General features: G+C 39.6%; 1 protein-coding gene across 1 annotated transcript in view; it reads left to right on the forward strand.

The window, feature by feature from the left end:
• ADCY2 (adenylate cyclase 2) overlaps nucleotides 1–13,761 on the forward strand; it is a 212,722-nt gene that overhangs the window by 117,913 nt on the left and 81,048 nt on the right. Inside the window, exons 5-6 of the mRNA XM_009638721.2 lie at nucleotides 11,956–12,104; nucleotides 13,315–13,426. Of these exons, the coding sequence (XP_009637016.1) occupies nucleotides 11,956–12,104; nucleotides 13,315–13,426 (261 nt within the window). The remainder of the gene's footprint in view (nucleotides 1–11,955; nucleotides 12,105–13,314; nucleotides 13,427–13,761) is intronic.

Consider the following 13,761-nt stretch of genomic DNA (forward strand, 5'->3'; position numbering starts at 1 on the left):
GACCTGATTGCGGTCTTTCAGTACCTAAAGGGGGCCTATAGGAAAGATGGGTAAAATCTTTTCAGTAGGGCCAGCAGTGACAGGACAAGGGGTAATGGTTTTAAACTAAACCAGGGTAGGTTTAGACTAGATATAAGGAAGAAGTTCTTTACAATGAGGGTGGTGAAACACTGGAACAAGTTGCCCAGAGAGGTAGTGGAGGCCCCATCCCTGGAAACATTCAAGGCCAGGTTGGATGGGGCTCTGAGCAGCCTGATCTAGCTAGCGGTGTCCCTGCTCCTGCGGGGGGGTTGGACTAGATGACCTCTAGGGGTCCCTTCCAACCCTAAACATTCTATGATTCTATGATTCTATGAAACAGGCAAGTTCTGCAATGACCCAAACCAAATATAGAGGGCACTTTTCTGTAGGAAGGCCCTGATTCATCAGAGCATGTCGGTGTGTTTAGCATGTGTTCTGTGTGTTCTTGGCTGGACTTAGCATTTGCATGTTGCTAAGCTGTGTTGGATGTGGCAATGCAAGTGCTGCTGAATACACCTATGAGGCTGTTTTGGGGAGGGCGACCATTTTAATGTCTGCCTTTGAAGCTTTACCAAATCAGGATTAAAAAGGAAATTGGTTCCCTTTGGTTTATTAATAACAATAGTGTGCTAGTAAAAACCAAAAAGTATCTTTTATAATATTTCTTACTACCAGGGGCTGAAAACATACAGGTCTTTTTTTTTTCCATTTTCTTCAAAATTATATAGTGTAAATGGTGGGAACAGGAATGCTAGTGTGAAAAAGAAGTACTTATTCTGTAACCTTTGCTAATATCATGCAGAAAGAGTTTTTAAGCAGTAAAAGATTTCACCAAGAGGACTAGAAGAGGAGCCAAATATGAAAATAAGCATCCTGTTAACACTAAAGATGTAAATTTTAAGTTCTGCCTCCCTTTCCAGGAAATATGGTTCCTGTATGCTAAATAGTTAGCATTATGAGCCTGTATTGCTGAGGTTTGAGTGATAAATAATAAATCATGATCTTGTGAATTACATGGTAAAATTTTATCAGTTATTACATATACTCAGGAAAGGGTGTGTCTTCAAAATTACGTTCTGGTTTCCTTTATCTTTTTGAACAGCAACACAATCCTCATTGTCAATATGTTTTTCTGAGGGATAGATGTGTTAATCCGTGTTTAAACTGTGGAGTTTCAAAATTCATCAAATTAAATAAAGGCATGGAGTGTATTGATGATGCATGCTGGAAATTATCAAAAAGGATTTTAGGTAAAGAAGTCACCAGCCATTTCCAAATTTCTCAAAAGCTTGGAAGTTATTTAAGTGCAGTGATCATAGAATAGATTTAATTAATCCATGTCACATTTGCCATTAGAAATAACGCTGCCAAAATCAATCAGCTGCAGCTTTGGTGTTTGTCATTACAGTATATTTAATTCATATTCACAGGTACAAATGTGCTAGCATCAGTGTGTAAACTGGGTTTCCAAAAAAATAGAAATAAAATGTGGAATTAGTAAGAATTACACCCATTTAAAATCCCTCAACATGTGAGGCTTTTAGATAGCCACGACTCTGGACCTAATCCCACGAGAGGACAAACTGGGACCCGGCTTTCCCTATGTTGAAGGACATTTGCCAAATGTCTCCACAGGATTGTGCCTCCCCTGTGAGAGAAAGAGGGAGCACAGCAGCCCCTGTACAGGAGCCTGGGGACTAGGGAATTCATCCGGAGCACTGCAGAGACAGGAAACCTAGGACATGCTTCACTGATTGCTAACTCGTTTCATTTTGGAGTGGATTAGCTTCACCTGAAAAGGCTGATAGGGCTTTACCTCCAAAATAACTTCATTACTCGCTGAGAAGCATTTTTAATTTGGGGATAGGAAGCGAGAGGTCTTTTTTGGCAGGGGACTGTTGTGAACGTGCGTCACTCACGGAGCGCATCGCCTAACCCCTGCATCTCCTGTTAAAACACAAGAACTTACAGAGGTGACACACTGCTTCGGCAGCACGGGTAGCTGTGGCTCCATCCTGAGCCTGTATTAGCAGCTGCAGGTAGCAGGGAGATGCGGTGGTGAGATGTCGGGGGGGGGTCTTGGATCGCCATGTGCCTCCAGCCTACCATGGGGCGCATGAAAACAACCATGGACAAAAATGCTTTGTGTAGGAAAACTTACTCATTGAGCACCAAAAGACTGTCTAATCAGAGGCCCACTGTGCACCTGCCCAAACATGGTTCAGAAAGAAACAGGCAGCTGCTGGAGGCTGGAAACAAGCTGCTGGGTGTGGGGGACTCTGCATCAAAAGAGGGTACCTACACCCCTGAGGGACTGCTGGACAACCCATGCTGGAGCAGGGACGCACCTGAGGGTACTGCAGCCCATCAATGTCCTAGGCCAGAGCAGGGACACTGAGGAGAGGGGCAGCAGAAACCATTAAGCACAGAGCAGCAGAAGTGGTTAAGCAGAGAGTGGCAGAAACGATCGCAGATACCAGCTCGACTTCCTACATAGCCTGCCACCTCGTCACAGGAATTTCGATGGACTGATCATAACCCACAGCAAAAATAAGGAAAATTGGGATTGGGAAGTGTGGAGGATAGACTGTGTAAGTGTTTGTTTCAGTGTTTTTCTTCTTTTTTTCCTAAGCTGCAGTCAGCAATGAGAGACTTATTTTTGTGTGCAATAAATTAATTCAATTACGATTCCCTGACTCTAGACTGTTTTGCTCACAACAGAGTCCCAAGCAAATAAAGGTGCCTCACTGCAGCCCAGAGCTAAGCACCTGGTGGCTCTGAGTACAGAATCATAAGTAACACCCTTTTTCCTGTTAATGTGGCCTCCCCTTTCAGCTCTAATTTTTCTCAGTCACATTTTCAGGATTCTGATTTTCTTTCCTCATTGCACACGCAGTGTTAGTGACTGGCCTCTTGGGAACTGCTTTCCCTAGGTGACACGGCACTTGAAAGTCTGGTATCTACCACCCCAGTCTTTCTGTGGATTAAGCTTGAGTTTTTGTCTGCATCCTTATGTGTCTAAATACCTTTGGAACCTCCTATAGGAAATTGTACACACAGTAACTTGGAAAATGTTGTTTAAGAGTTTTAGAAAATAAAACCAAGACAATTCCGAAAGCTTTAATCCTTGCTATGATTTATGCTAAATTTTGTTTTGTGAAGTTAGGCCTAGCCATAAGTGCTCATGAATAGTTTATCATGTATCTGCCGTACAGAAAGTTATTGTTTTGGGTTTTTTTTCTGATCAGATTCCTCAAAATAAAGAGAATTGTTTTTCAAACCTCTGTTTTTCTTTTTATATTCCAGTGGGAGAAAAGTTTTTAATTTAAAACTTTCTATATTTAGTAGCTAGCAAATATAATCATTAAAGAGCAGTGGGGAGATTTCTAAAAGATACATGCTCTGTGAATAAGCAAAAGAGGAGCTTTCGTTCCCGAGATAGAGATATAATGCAAATCATTCTTGTTCCCTTTTATTTAGACCATTGTAAGGAAACAAAAGGTCTGCTTATGAATGCAGTAACAGGGTATACCCTCCAGACATCTGCCTGTTCTTTGATTTCTACCTAGGGTGAGTCAGCTTCCTCTGTCTTCGAGGCTAGGAAGTGAGCTGCTGAATGAATGGTGACGCTTACTGCTGCTCAGAAAAAAGGTGTCAAAATATACGGCTTCCGTCATTAAAATTTATCATTGCTGTTTCACAAGAAGTAGGACAGATCCTTACTGTAGGTTCACTTTTCTTCTTGAATTAACTTCTGCTTGAATAAACTTCTCTCTCCATTTAAATAAGCTGTTCTATGAGCAAACCTATGGTTACCTGCCCCTACTCTTGACTAATCTAATGAAGAGATTGACAGTTTTGATTAATTTTTATTGCTGTCTTGCCCTGCTTCTGACAGCTCTATCTGACCGACTTCAAAGTGTTTATGAGCTCCCGACAGGCATAGCTGGGTGACTGATCCTTGAGTTTGCTCCTTCTTCTGTGTGATGACTAACATTTGATCACACAAATGTGTGGTATCTGTATGGTATCTGATAAAATAGTGGAAAAATACCAGTGAAATACCAAAAGAAATCCATTCTTGCATGCTTAGTATTCTTTAAGCAGACAGCTAAAACATCAGCAGGCAAAGTCTGAGGTAAAAGCAACCAGTTTCATGCTAACTAGAAGAGCATGGAGGAGCTATGCTGTCAGTGTGCTTCAGCCATGATCCTCTAACTTAAGTGCAATGCTGTGCCTTAGAAATGCTTTTGGGTTTGATGCTTTCAACCACAAGGCTTGACTCTAAACTGGGCAGCTGAAAAGAAAACCTCTGTCTTGTGGGAAAGGGCTGCATAGATACCTTTCAAGGGGTACTTTCAAATAACTTCCCTGACATGTCCAATGGATGGTTTGGAAGAAGGAAAAGACGTGAAGAGAGAGTTGTGTATGGTTTTGTTCATTTCTGGTGAAAAAATAACATAAACCTCTTCTCATCAAAATGTGAAATGAGAGATGCAGGAGTTCAAGGATTTAGTGTTTAAAAGAATTATATTGAGCAAATGCCAGCATTGTAATACTTCACCATTGTTAAAGGCTGATATAGTAATAACTATGTTAATGTCATCAAACAGATTCTTTGCAAAATGCTGCTCCTGTCTAATCAGCGGTGGTCTTGAGATATGTAAAACTTAAAGCAAGAGTTAACAGGATCAGACTGAAGCAAACCTTGAAATTTTGTCAATTAATTAAGCAGCTCTGGCTGTGTATGTTGTTATGTTCTGTTTTTACTCTATTGTTTTGCTGTTTGATGACTCGGCTCTTGAACAGCCGCAAGATAGGCACGTATTCTGAAGGTGTAGTCAACCTCATTTGCAAAATTAGTCATAGACAGCCTGCATATGCAAACTGTAATCTATGCATAAACATTAAGCATCCCCTAAGTTCCTTGAAGGAATTTGTCTTTGCCAAATATGTGGTGAGCCGGTGCATTCAAATGAGCTTTCAGACCCATACACTGAAACCATTGCTGCATTGCATTGCTTTCAGGTAGCTTTAGTGTTCCTCGGAGATGAAGGTGGCTGGCTGGATGTTAACTGTACATTGACAGAGTTATTCAGCAGCAAATGAGCTGGGCACACCTGAGGGTGCAGAATGGTGCATATTTAGCCTGAAAAACAATACATGTATTTCTGTCAAAAGCCTGGGTCGGTTGTACCGTACCCCATAAGCAAGCAAGTCATGCCACAGATGTTTTGCCACTACAAAATGATCTGAAGACTCTACGCCCACTCCTGGTGGCTTGGCTGGAGATTGGCACCGGTGCAGGGAGGGCAGCCCCTCTCCCCTGGGCAGGGGCTCCTGGGCAACACCGTGGGGGGCAGATCCCCATCTGGCTCCTCTGGCAGGAGCTGCTTTTCAGCTGTGGCTCTGCCACTCAGCCTGGCCTTGGCTACAGCTCCTGTGAAACTGCCACCATGCCTGTGCCTGGCCACAGGCCTCTTGGCCCGGCCCCAGCCCCACTCCCCGACCTGCAACTGGTTTCCCGGGCCTCCCTGAGCCTCACCTTGGACCTTGGCCCCTCCTGGCTCCCCCATGGCCATGTCTCACCACTGTGGGCTGGGCTGGTGACCTAGGCCCTTGGCAGCCCCCCACCCTGGCCTGCTCCACTCACCTGGTGGTGGGGCTGGGCCCTGCCCCGCTGGCAGCCCCCACCCAGGGCTCCCACACTGGAGCAGCCGCCTCATGCTGCTCATGGACACCTGCAGCTTGTCTTCTGCAAAACATCTTCATGAGGGAGTGCACGCCCCAAGGCTGGTGAAGCAGCAAGGACTGAGAGGACGGTGCTCTCACTCTGCTTGTGTGTATTGATTTTCTGGTTTTGATACGATTGCCAGCCTTGAAACTTCACCTACAGGATCATGAAGATAAAAAGTCTTACAGTGCTGTGCTGGGGGGATTTGAAAAAACCTGTTTTCCACAGGGGGGAAAAAAAAAAAAGCACAGATGAATGTTGCTAGCAATGGGGAGCCCTTTAGGAGGCTGTTAATAAACAGACAGGAGTTCATAATTCTGTCATCAGAAAAGATGTCAGCTGTGGCGTAAAGCCTGTACTAGCCATGAGTGAAAGCAAAAGCAGCAATTAAATAAGTAAAAAAATGGTTTAATGTGACAAAAATTGTGATCTGTAGGAGACTTTAGATGTCAGGAAAAATCCTTGCCTGTTTTTGTCAAGCCCAGTGACAGCATTTTGGCAGTACAAAGGAAGAGATAGGATAGGATAGGATAGGATAGGATAGGATAGGATACTATTCCATTAAATAGGAAGAGTATAAATAATCTGAAATAAAAGATGCTGCTATGATGGTTTTGTATTTGGAAAGAAAGAGAGTCATGTACTCAACAACTTTGTAGGAAATCGAGTCATATGAAAATGTTTTTCAATTTTTAATGTGACATAGGTTTGGGTTAAGTAATTTTCCAAAAGCAGTAGATTTCAGTAAGATGTTTGAAGCAATCAGCATCCTGATTAAGAGTACTGACACTGCTACCCATCAAAAGAGCACAGTCTAATGGATTTTGAGTGGGGTAACTGGAAATTGTCAGTGGAGATATTAAATGAACTGGCATGTGTATCGTGTTCTGCAAGAACCAGTTCTCATCCTTTATGCTATTTTGTATTTTTTATCAGTGATCTAGGAGACACGAGAAGAAAATCACAGTTGTTTTTAAAGAAAAGCCAAATATTGGTCCAATAGTAAATACAGTAATACAGAATGCTTTATAAGCTATATTCATCAAGACAAGGTACACCTTTATAATAACTGTCTGGAAAGTCATAATTCTAAAAGCAAAGAGTATGGGTCATAGCTAGAAAACTTTCAAAAAATGTTTGAAGGCTTTAGAGAAGAGTGTGTAGAAAATACTTAGGAGCAGGAGATTTATGGAGCTAAGTCTGTTTACCTGATCAGAAAGAAAATTAAGTTATCTGATCAGTGTTTAACTTTACAGAGAAAAGAGTGTGGACATAGTCTTGAGCTGAGAAAGATATAACAGCACCAAGACTTCAAAGTAAGAAATACAGAACAGATTTTTAACAGTTTTTAACAGTTCAGCTGATTAACCACTAGAACAAACAGCTAAGGAGTTGATCAATTCTCCATCTCTAATGTCTCTGTAATCAAGATTGAATACCTTTCTTGGTGTGTATGAGTAAAATGCAATTTGTGGTCTCAGTACAAGTAATAAGGTTTGTGGAGGTTACTAATGTAGGCTAAATTTAAGGGGATAATAGTGCCTGATTTTTAAAAACCATCTCTACTCCCAGTTAGGAGTCCAAGTTTGCTTTAAGAAAAAAACAGTTTACAGCTGTTTATCCTACTAGGTGTATTTAAGAGAACGTGCATGAGATCTGAGTAAACAGATTTTGCCAAACAAGTACCCTGTTGATCACCATATGTATCAGCCACATGACTGATTCATCATTGTGTGATCAGGAATCATAAGATTCCTTTCTTATATGTTATTTCTTGGTAGATTTCAAAGGTAGCTGAAAATTTTATTTTGTCCGTGTTTATTTGTAAACTTTCTTGTAAACCTGGATGCATGTATAGGCTAATTGCTTCTAGAGCTCTTACTGCTGACTTATTGACCTGGTTTGTGAAATTTGCTAAATAGGTGATTACACATATGCTACAGGAATCTGAAAACAAAGCCCAGCCCACAGAAAAGTAGAATTCAATATTCAGCGCCCTGAATGACATTGTATGGGACAAAAAAAAAAAAAAACTATATGGGATTATAGGGACAAAAATGTCCCTATATCACTTCATTGTTCTACATACATGTAGTTTTTCTGCAAACTACTTTGACATCAGAAGCTCAACAACAAAGATGGACATTTCTTCCAAAATTTGGACCTGCACTTCGCTCCGTGGCGGGGCGGGGGGCAGAGACTTGCCCCCTACAGCAGTTCAGTATTGATTCTGTGAATTGCCTTGAATGGTTTCTCGCCACTGAGTGTCAGGTGCTAAGCGAATTTTAATGTCGTGAGCCCTATCAGTATACCTTTGTTTCTCCATGATGGCATTCTGTTTTCTATATATTCAAGAAATCAGGCAAGATGGAAAAATATTTGGCCTTTAAATCTATAATTTCTTAGATTTGTTTATGCTTCAGTACAGAGAAGAGTTGATAGTCATGTAATCTTGTACAAATGAGTGAATCAGAATTGGTAGTTTACATAACAAAACAGGAACGAGCAAATAAATAACACGTTATTGCCTCAGGCCAAGAAGAGTTTGATTTGTGAAATAGGCACTTAAGAAAATGTACTGTACCGAGCATTTGAGGATGTTTTGCTTGCTTACTGCATAACAACAGCATGACCTCCATTGTGCAAGATACTGCAAATGCAATTGCCACCTTGCAAAAACCAACGCAGTCCTATCATCTTTAACTGAGGTATGCTAACTTATTCTAGCTAAACAAACATCCTTTATCAAGCTTTAGGGGAGTGATGAGTAACTGGCAATGACTGCTAAAGTCATCTGTATAATTTAGGGAAAATTCTGACAAGGAAATCAACTTGGATGTGAGAGTTTGAGAGAGCAGGAACTCAAGAAACAGTTTGACAGATACTGCTGGAAAATCCTTAGAGAAACGAGGGAGAATGACAACTTGCTAGCCATCTTCTGGGATCCAGATGGACATGTTCTGAGAAGAGAGGAGTACTTAACCCTACAATATTGAAAGGCGCTATAATGTTGTATTCAGGATAGATCGTGCGCTCTGTCTTTTAGCCCTAGGACTTAAAAATCTCAGCTACAAATGATCTGAGTGCTAGAGGAAAGCGTAGCCCCAGAGAACACGAACACTCAGCAAGTAGTCTTGTGTGTATGAATCACATATAGTGGCTGTAAGGTCATGTTGGTGATATTTCATGGAAAGACATTTGTGAGGGGATTTTCATTATTGCCATATCACCACAGTTTCTCTTTCACCAGAAGCGGGTAGTATTCTTTTTAGTCTGAAGACTTTTAAATGCTGCATCTTGACCTGCATTCAGAATGACTTTGGCTTTTTTTTTAGACTGTAGCTCTGAGAGTGGCTTCTCTGTCTACTACTAACAGACAAGTATTTTGTCTCAGTCAGTGTCTTTTATGTCAGTTCATCTAGGTTTTGATGTGTAGATTTTCCATCTTTTTGAGAGAATAGTGCAGAATGTATTACCAAATAAAAAGCCATCATAAGCAGCAGTCTTGATTTGCTAGGTCCCTCACACTGTTCCAGTCTGCAGAAATTTCAGTGCACACCATCAGGTACTACCAATCTGATTAGTAATTGGTTTCAATCCTTCTGCTATGCTCTTTTTAGCCACCAGAGGTGACAAAACATGAAGGAAAAGGTGTTGTTAAATACTTTCCATTTCTTAGGATCATTTGGCGGAAAGAGAGAGAACAATCTATTTGTAACCGTTGAGCTAGCTTGGCTAGCTCATACAGTACATTGTAGCACACAAAATATGTGACTTAATAACACATTATCACACAAGTCGTAACTTCAGGATTGAAACATGAGCACTCACAGCCTGCATGATGGAGAGGGTGGCTGAAGTGTTTAGGTGTAGCTGGGCATGGCAGGCTATCTTGCAGTGTGCTTCACCAATTGCAGTTCTCTAAAGTCGCCTTTGGTTGTAACCTTCTCTTTTGTACAGTGTGAACAGAGGAAGGAAAAAATTCTTTGGAGAGAAGTTCTGGTGTGGTGACAGCTTCACCGGGACTTTTAAGCAGAATGGGGTAGTGGTCTGTCCTGTCTCTCCTGCTGTTGTCTACAAAATAAAGGCATTCTGCTTTCCCTTTCCTCTTTATGATTCTCTAGCTTGCAGTTGACTTTACACTGCTTTCTACAAAAACTTTTTCTATTGCTTTTCTCTGTGACCTTTTGCCAGCCTCTCTGAGTTTCAAAGACATAAGCAGTAACCTGGACGTTGAGTGTCTGCCTCACTGCATGCCTGGAATCATAACGGAGTCATAGGAAGACAGTGAGCTAGCTGACATTTACTAGCCATGGTACAACAGGAGCGCAATGATGTAAAATCGCTGCTAAGAGCACCCACCTCTTTGTTAACTATTTAATGATAAACAAGTGCTGACCTGTCCTGTACATCACAAAACAGCTGCTTTAGACAAAGAGCAACTCGCAAGAGTAAGCTTTCATTATGGAAAAAAAATCCACTGTTTTTTCAGGCATTCTTTATAAATTAGCAAAATGCCTCCACCAAGGACCAGTGGACAACATTAGAAATTCAAATAAATCAGCTGTGTACTTGCTCAAATGCCTAAATGTACTAAATTAATCTTGCATTTAAGAAATAAAGCTACATTAACATTTTGATGAAAAGTCGGTTGCTTATATTCTTCCCAGTTACAATGTGTCAAATCTGAGATCCTAGCAGTAGGAAAAGATTACATCTTTTATTCTTGCCTCCTTTAGGCAGGCTAGAGACAGATACACTTTACCTTGAACATTTGTATCATAACTCATCTTACTGTGATATGCCTTAATATGCAAAATAAAGAGCAGTCCAGACATATGTGAATCAAATTTATGTTTAGATGTCACCAAAAAGGAAAAAAAAAATTATTAGTTCAATATTACTTAGCAAGAAAGCAAGATTCTGTCTTGATTCACTGAAATAGAGTTTTTATGCGGAGTGTGTGCAGGATCAGTTTCATAGGGATTCATGTACGTTAATGCTATGCTTACAGGTCCACAAATGCTATGGGGAATGGGAATTCTTCACTATACATTACAGACCTAGATAGCCAAGGTAGCTGCAAATATCAGGGATTCTATAGCCCTGTTATTGCCATGCTCTACTCAAGGACATTAGACCTGAACAGGAATAATTATCCCAGGCAGAGCATTGGATTAATGGTTACACTTCTTCTGGTACCTTCATGAATAGGACTGCAAACTCTGCAAAAATACACATTGTGAACCAAAGAGAATGCATCACTATGAGCAACACCTGCAGACCGTGCACATTTTGAGGTCATTGTTTTTCTGGCATAGCTGTTTCACTCTCTGACTCCATCATGGGCTTTTACAGCTGCCTTCCTCCTCCTCACTGTTTCCGGGAAATGAGAAAATGGGAAATTCTTGTTCAGTTTTGACGTGGAGTATGATCAAAGCAGGAAGGGTTTTTTTGCAGAGTTCTAGCTATTCCCTTGTTGACTCAGTTTTCCAGAGAAGTAGGAACTCAATGAAAAGCTTTAACAAGTAAAATGGGCAAAATTAAAATGTACTGACGTAAGAGAGCTTGATAACAAAAATTTTGTAGGCTTTTTAAACAAATAATAAATTTCCTTTTAGGCTAATATTTAAAAAAAAAAAACCACTTTAGTTTGTCAAATGCTATATTAAAGTAAGGGGAGAGTGTGTATCAAACTAGTCTGCAGAAGTCTAACATTTTCAGTATGTTCAGTGTCCTGGTTTTATCTTTTCATTTTCAGTCTAACAACTGCTAAAATGATGACCAAACATTTAAAATACATTAAAAAAAAATTATTTAGCCTACTCTTGCCTGAATTGGATTGCATTTCCCTGAAGTCCTCTAAACAGTCCTGGATGCTCTTGCTTTATTTTGCTAATATATATTTCCTGGATTCTACTCAGTTATTGAATAGATTACTGTACATGACTTCTTTAGAAGTTAAGTTTACCTTAAGCTTTTTCTAATATACAAAACCTTGAAGAAGTTAGATATCACTTGGAAATGCATGTTTATCTCTGTCAAGTTCTTCAAGGAGGCCATACCAGGCAAATGCCTGAGTACAAGCCTCACTGAAGTGTTCTAGGGTATTGACAATAGCCTATGCCTTGCACAGTATTGCTTCCATGTTAATTTCATTCTCCTTAAAGAAATTTTGGACATTTAATTTTAAATTTTAGGAGCGTCTTCTACTTTCTTTACTGCCTGCCCACATTGCCATGGAAATGAAAGCAGAGATCATTCAGAGGTTACAAGGTCCCAAGGCAGGCCAGCTGGAAAACACCAACAACTTCCACAATTTGTATGTCAAAAGGCACACCAATGTAAGGTATTGTACTATCATAAAATGTATCAATGACGTTCAGAAAAATTTTGAAACAAGTTAAGAGACCGATTAAGAAAATAATTGTTTTAATATGCTTTTCAAGAGCTTAATCTTTAGTAACCGTTAATTTGATCAAATGCTATCAATTCAGTGTTCCAGAAGAGCAACAAAGATGATAACACAAAGGCGTTGTTTAGAAAAAGCCACACATTAACAGTCTTAATTTTTCAGGTTAAAGTACCAAATCCTGCTTTCATGTATACTAGTCAAAACTGTAATTCGTGTCAGTTATATTATTCTGAATCTGAAATTTTCTTAACTGGCGCAATTTCTCAGGTTTTATATAGTGTAAATAGAGGCAGCTGTATCACATATGTATTTTACACAGTAACAGATAAAATATTCTGCTGACAAATCTGATTATTTATTAATTATACATTCTTTCATCTTTACAAGTTGTTTTGCCTGTTTGGTTTTTTTTTTTAACTTGGACATGTTAATTTGAATTACATTCTTAGAATTTACATTTTTAAAGCAAGTATTGCAGGAGTTCTGAGGAAGTACATTTTCACTTGCAAACACAAATACTTTTTACTTAGCCTGATTCTAAGAACTGATCAAGTTTTCTTGGTGAATAGAAACATAGGGTATGGCCTGAATATCTTAGCAATCAAGCTTGAGTTTAATAGCCTGAGTAACAAGTGAGCAAAGATTTCCATGCTGCATATCATTGACAGGGAAATCTAGACAGAAAAGGTATTAAACAATTTCTGATAACAAACATGTTTATTGAAATAATTGCCATTATTATACTGCCAATTTTTAAGTAGGAAAAAAAATTCTGTTTTTTGAATACACTGTAACAAATATAGGTATAGAATGCCTATAAATATAGGATACCTGTAAAGGTAATACCTGTGTGGGTAATACCTATAAAGGTAAAAATAGGTATATATTACATATAAATGTAATGCCTGTAAAGGTAAATGTACATTTACCTATAAATATAGTTTATATATATACATATGTATATATATAAAACTATAAATATAGTTATGTTTATTGCTCTACATTTAGCAGTGGCCATTTTGCATATGGGCATGCATACCTCTGTGAAGTCCAGAATGCCTACTTTCAGGTTTTGCTGTTGATTGATAAATCTAGGTTCTGCAAAAGGAAACTGTGACTAAATTTCTATTCATTTCTGTCGTAGCATCTTGTATGCTGATATCGTGGGATTCACTCGCCTGGCCAGTGACTGCTCACCAGGGGAATTGGTGCACATGCTGAACGAGCTGTTTGGCAAGTTTGATCAGATTGCAAAGGTGGGTTTCTACTGGGCTGCTACAGTTAGTTTAAGTAAGTAAGTAATCTTTAAAATATTTTTTTCTTCTTGGGGACTCTTCTACCTCCAGACAGCATTTCTGAGGCTTTGGCAGGAAGATTAGACTTGAAATGTGTGAATAAAAAATCTGGCTCTGGTCTGAGTGTAACAGTGTGTTTCTGCCAGTGTGACAATCTGTGAAACCCAAGATAGCTCTCTCTAATAGGACCAATAGAGACAGCTCATGGAGCCCTATAAAGCTTAATGGAAGGTGAACGGCTCTTTAAATAGATTTTTTACAATAGCAAGGATTAAGAAACTTCAGATATACAGTCA

The sequence above is a fragment of the Egretta garzetta genome, unplaced genomic scaffold (assembly GCF_000687185.1).
Source record: "Egretta garzetta isolate BGI_Z169 unplaced genomic scaffold, ASM68718v1 scaffold264, whole genome shotgun sequence".
In the NCBI taxonomy this organism is placed as follows: Eukaryota; Metazoa; Chordata; class Aves; order Pelecaniformes; family Ardeidae; genus Egretta; species Egretta garzetta.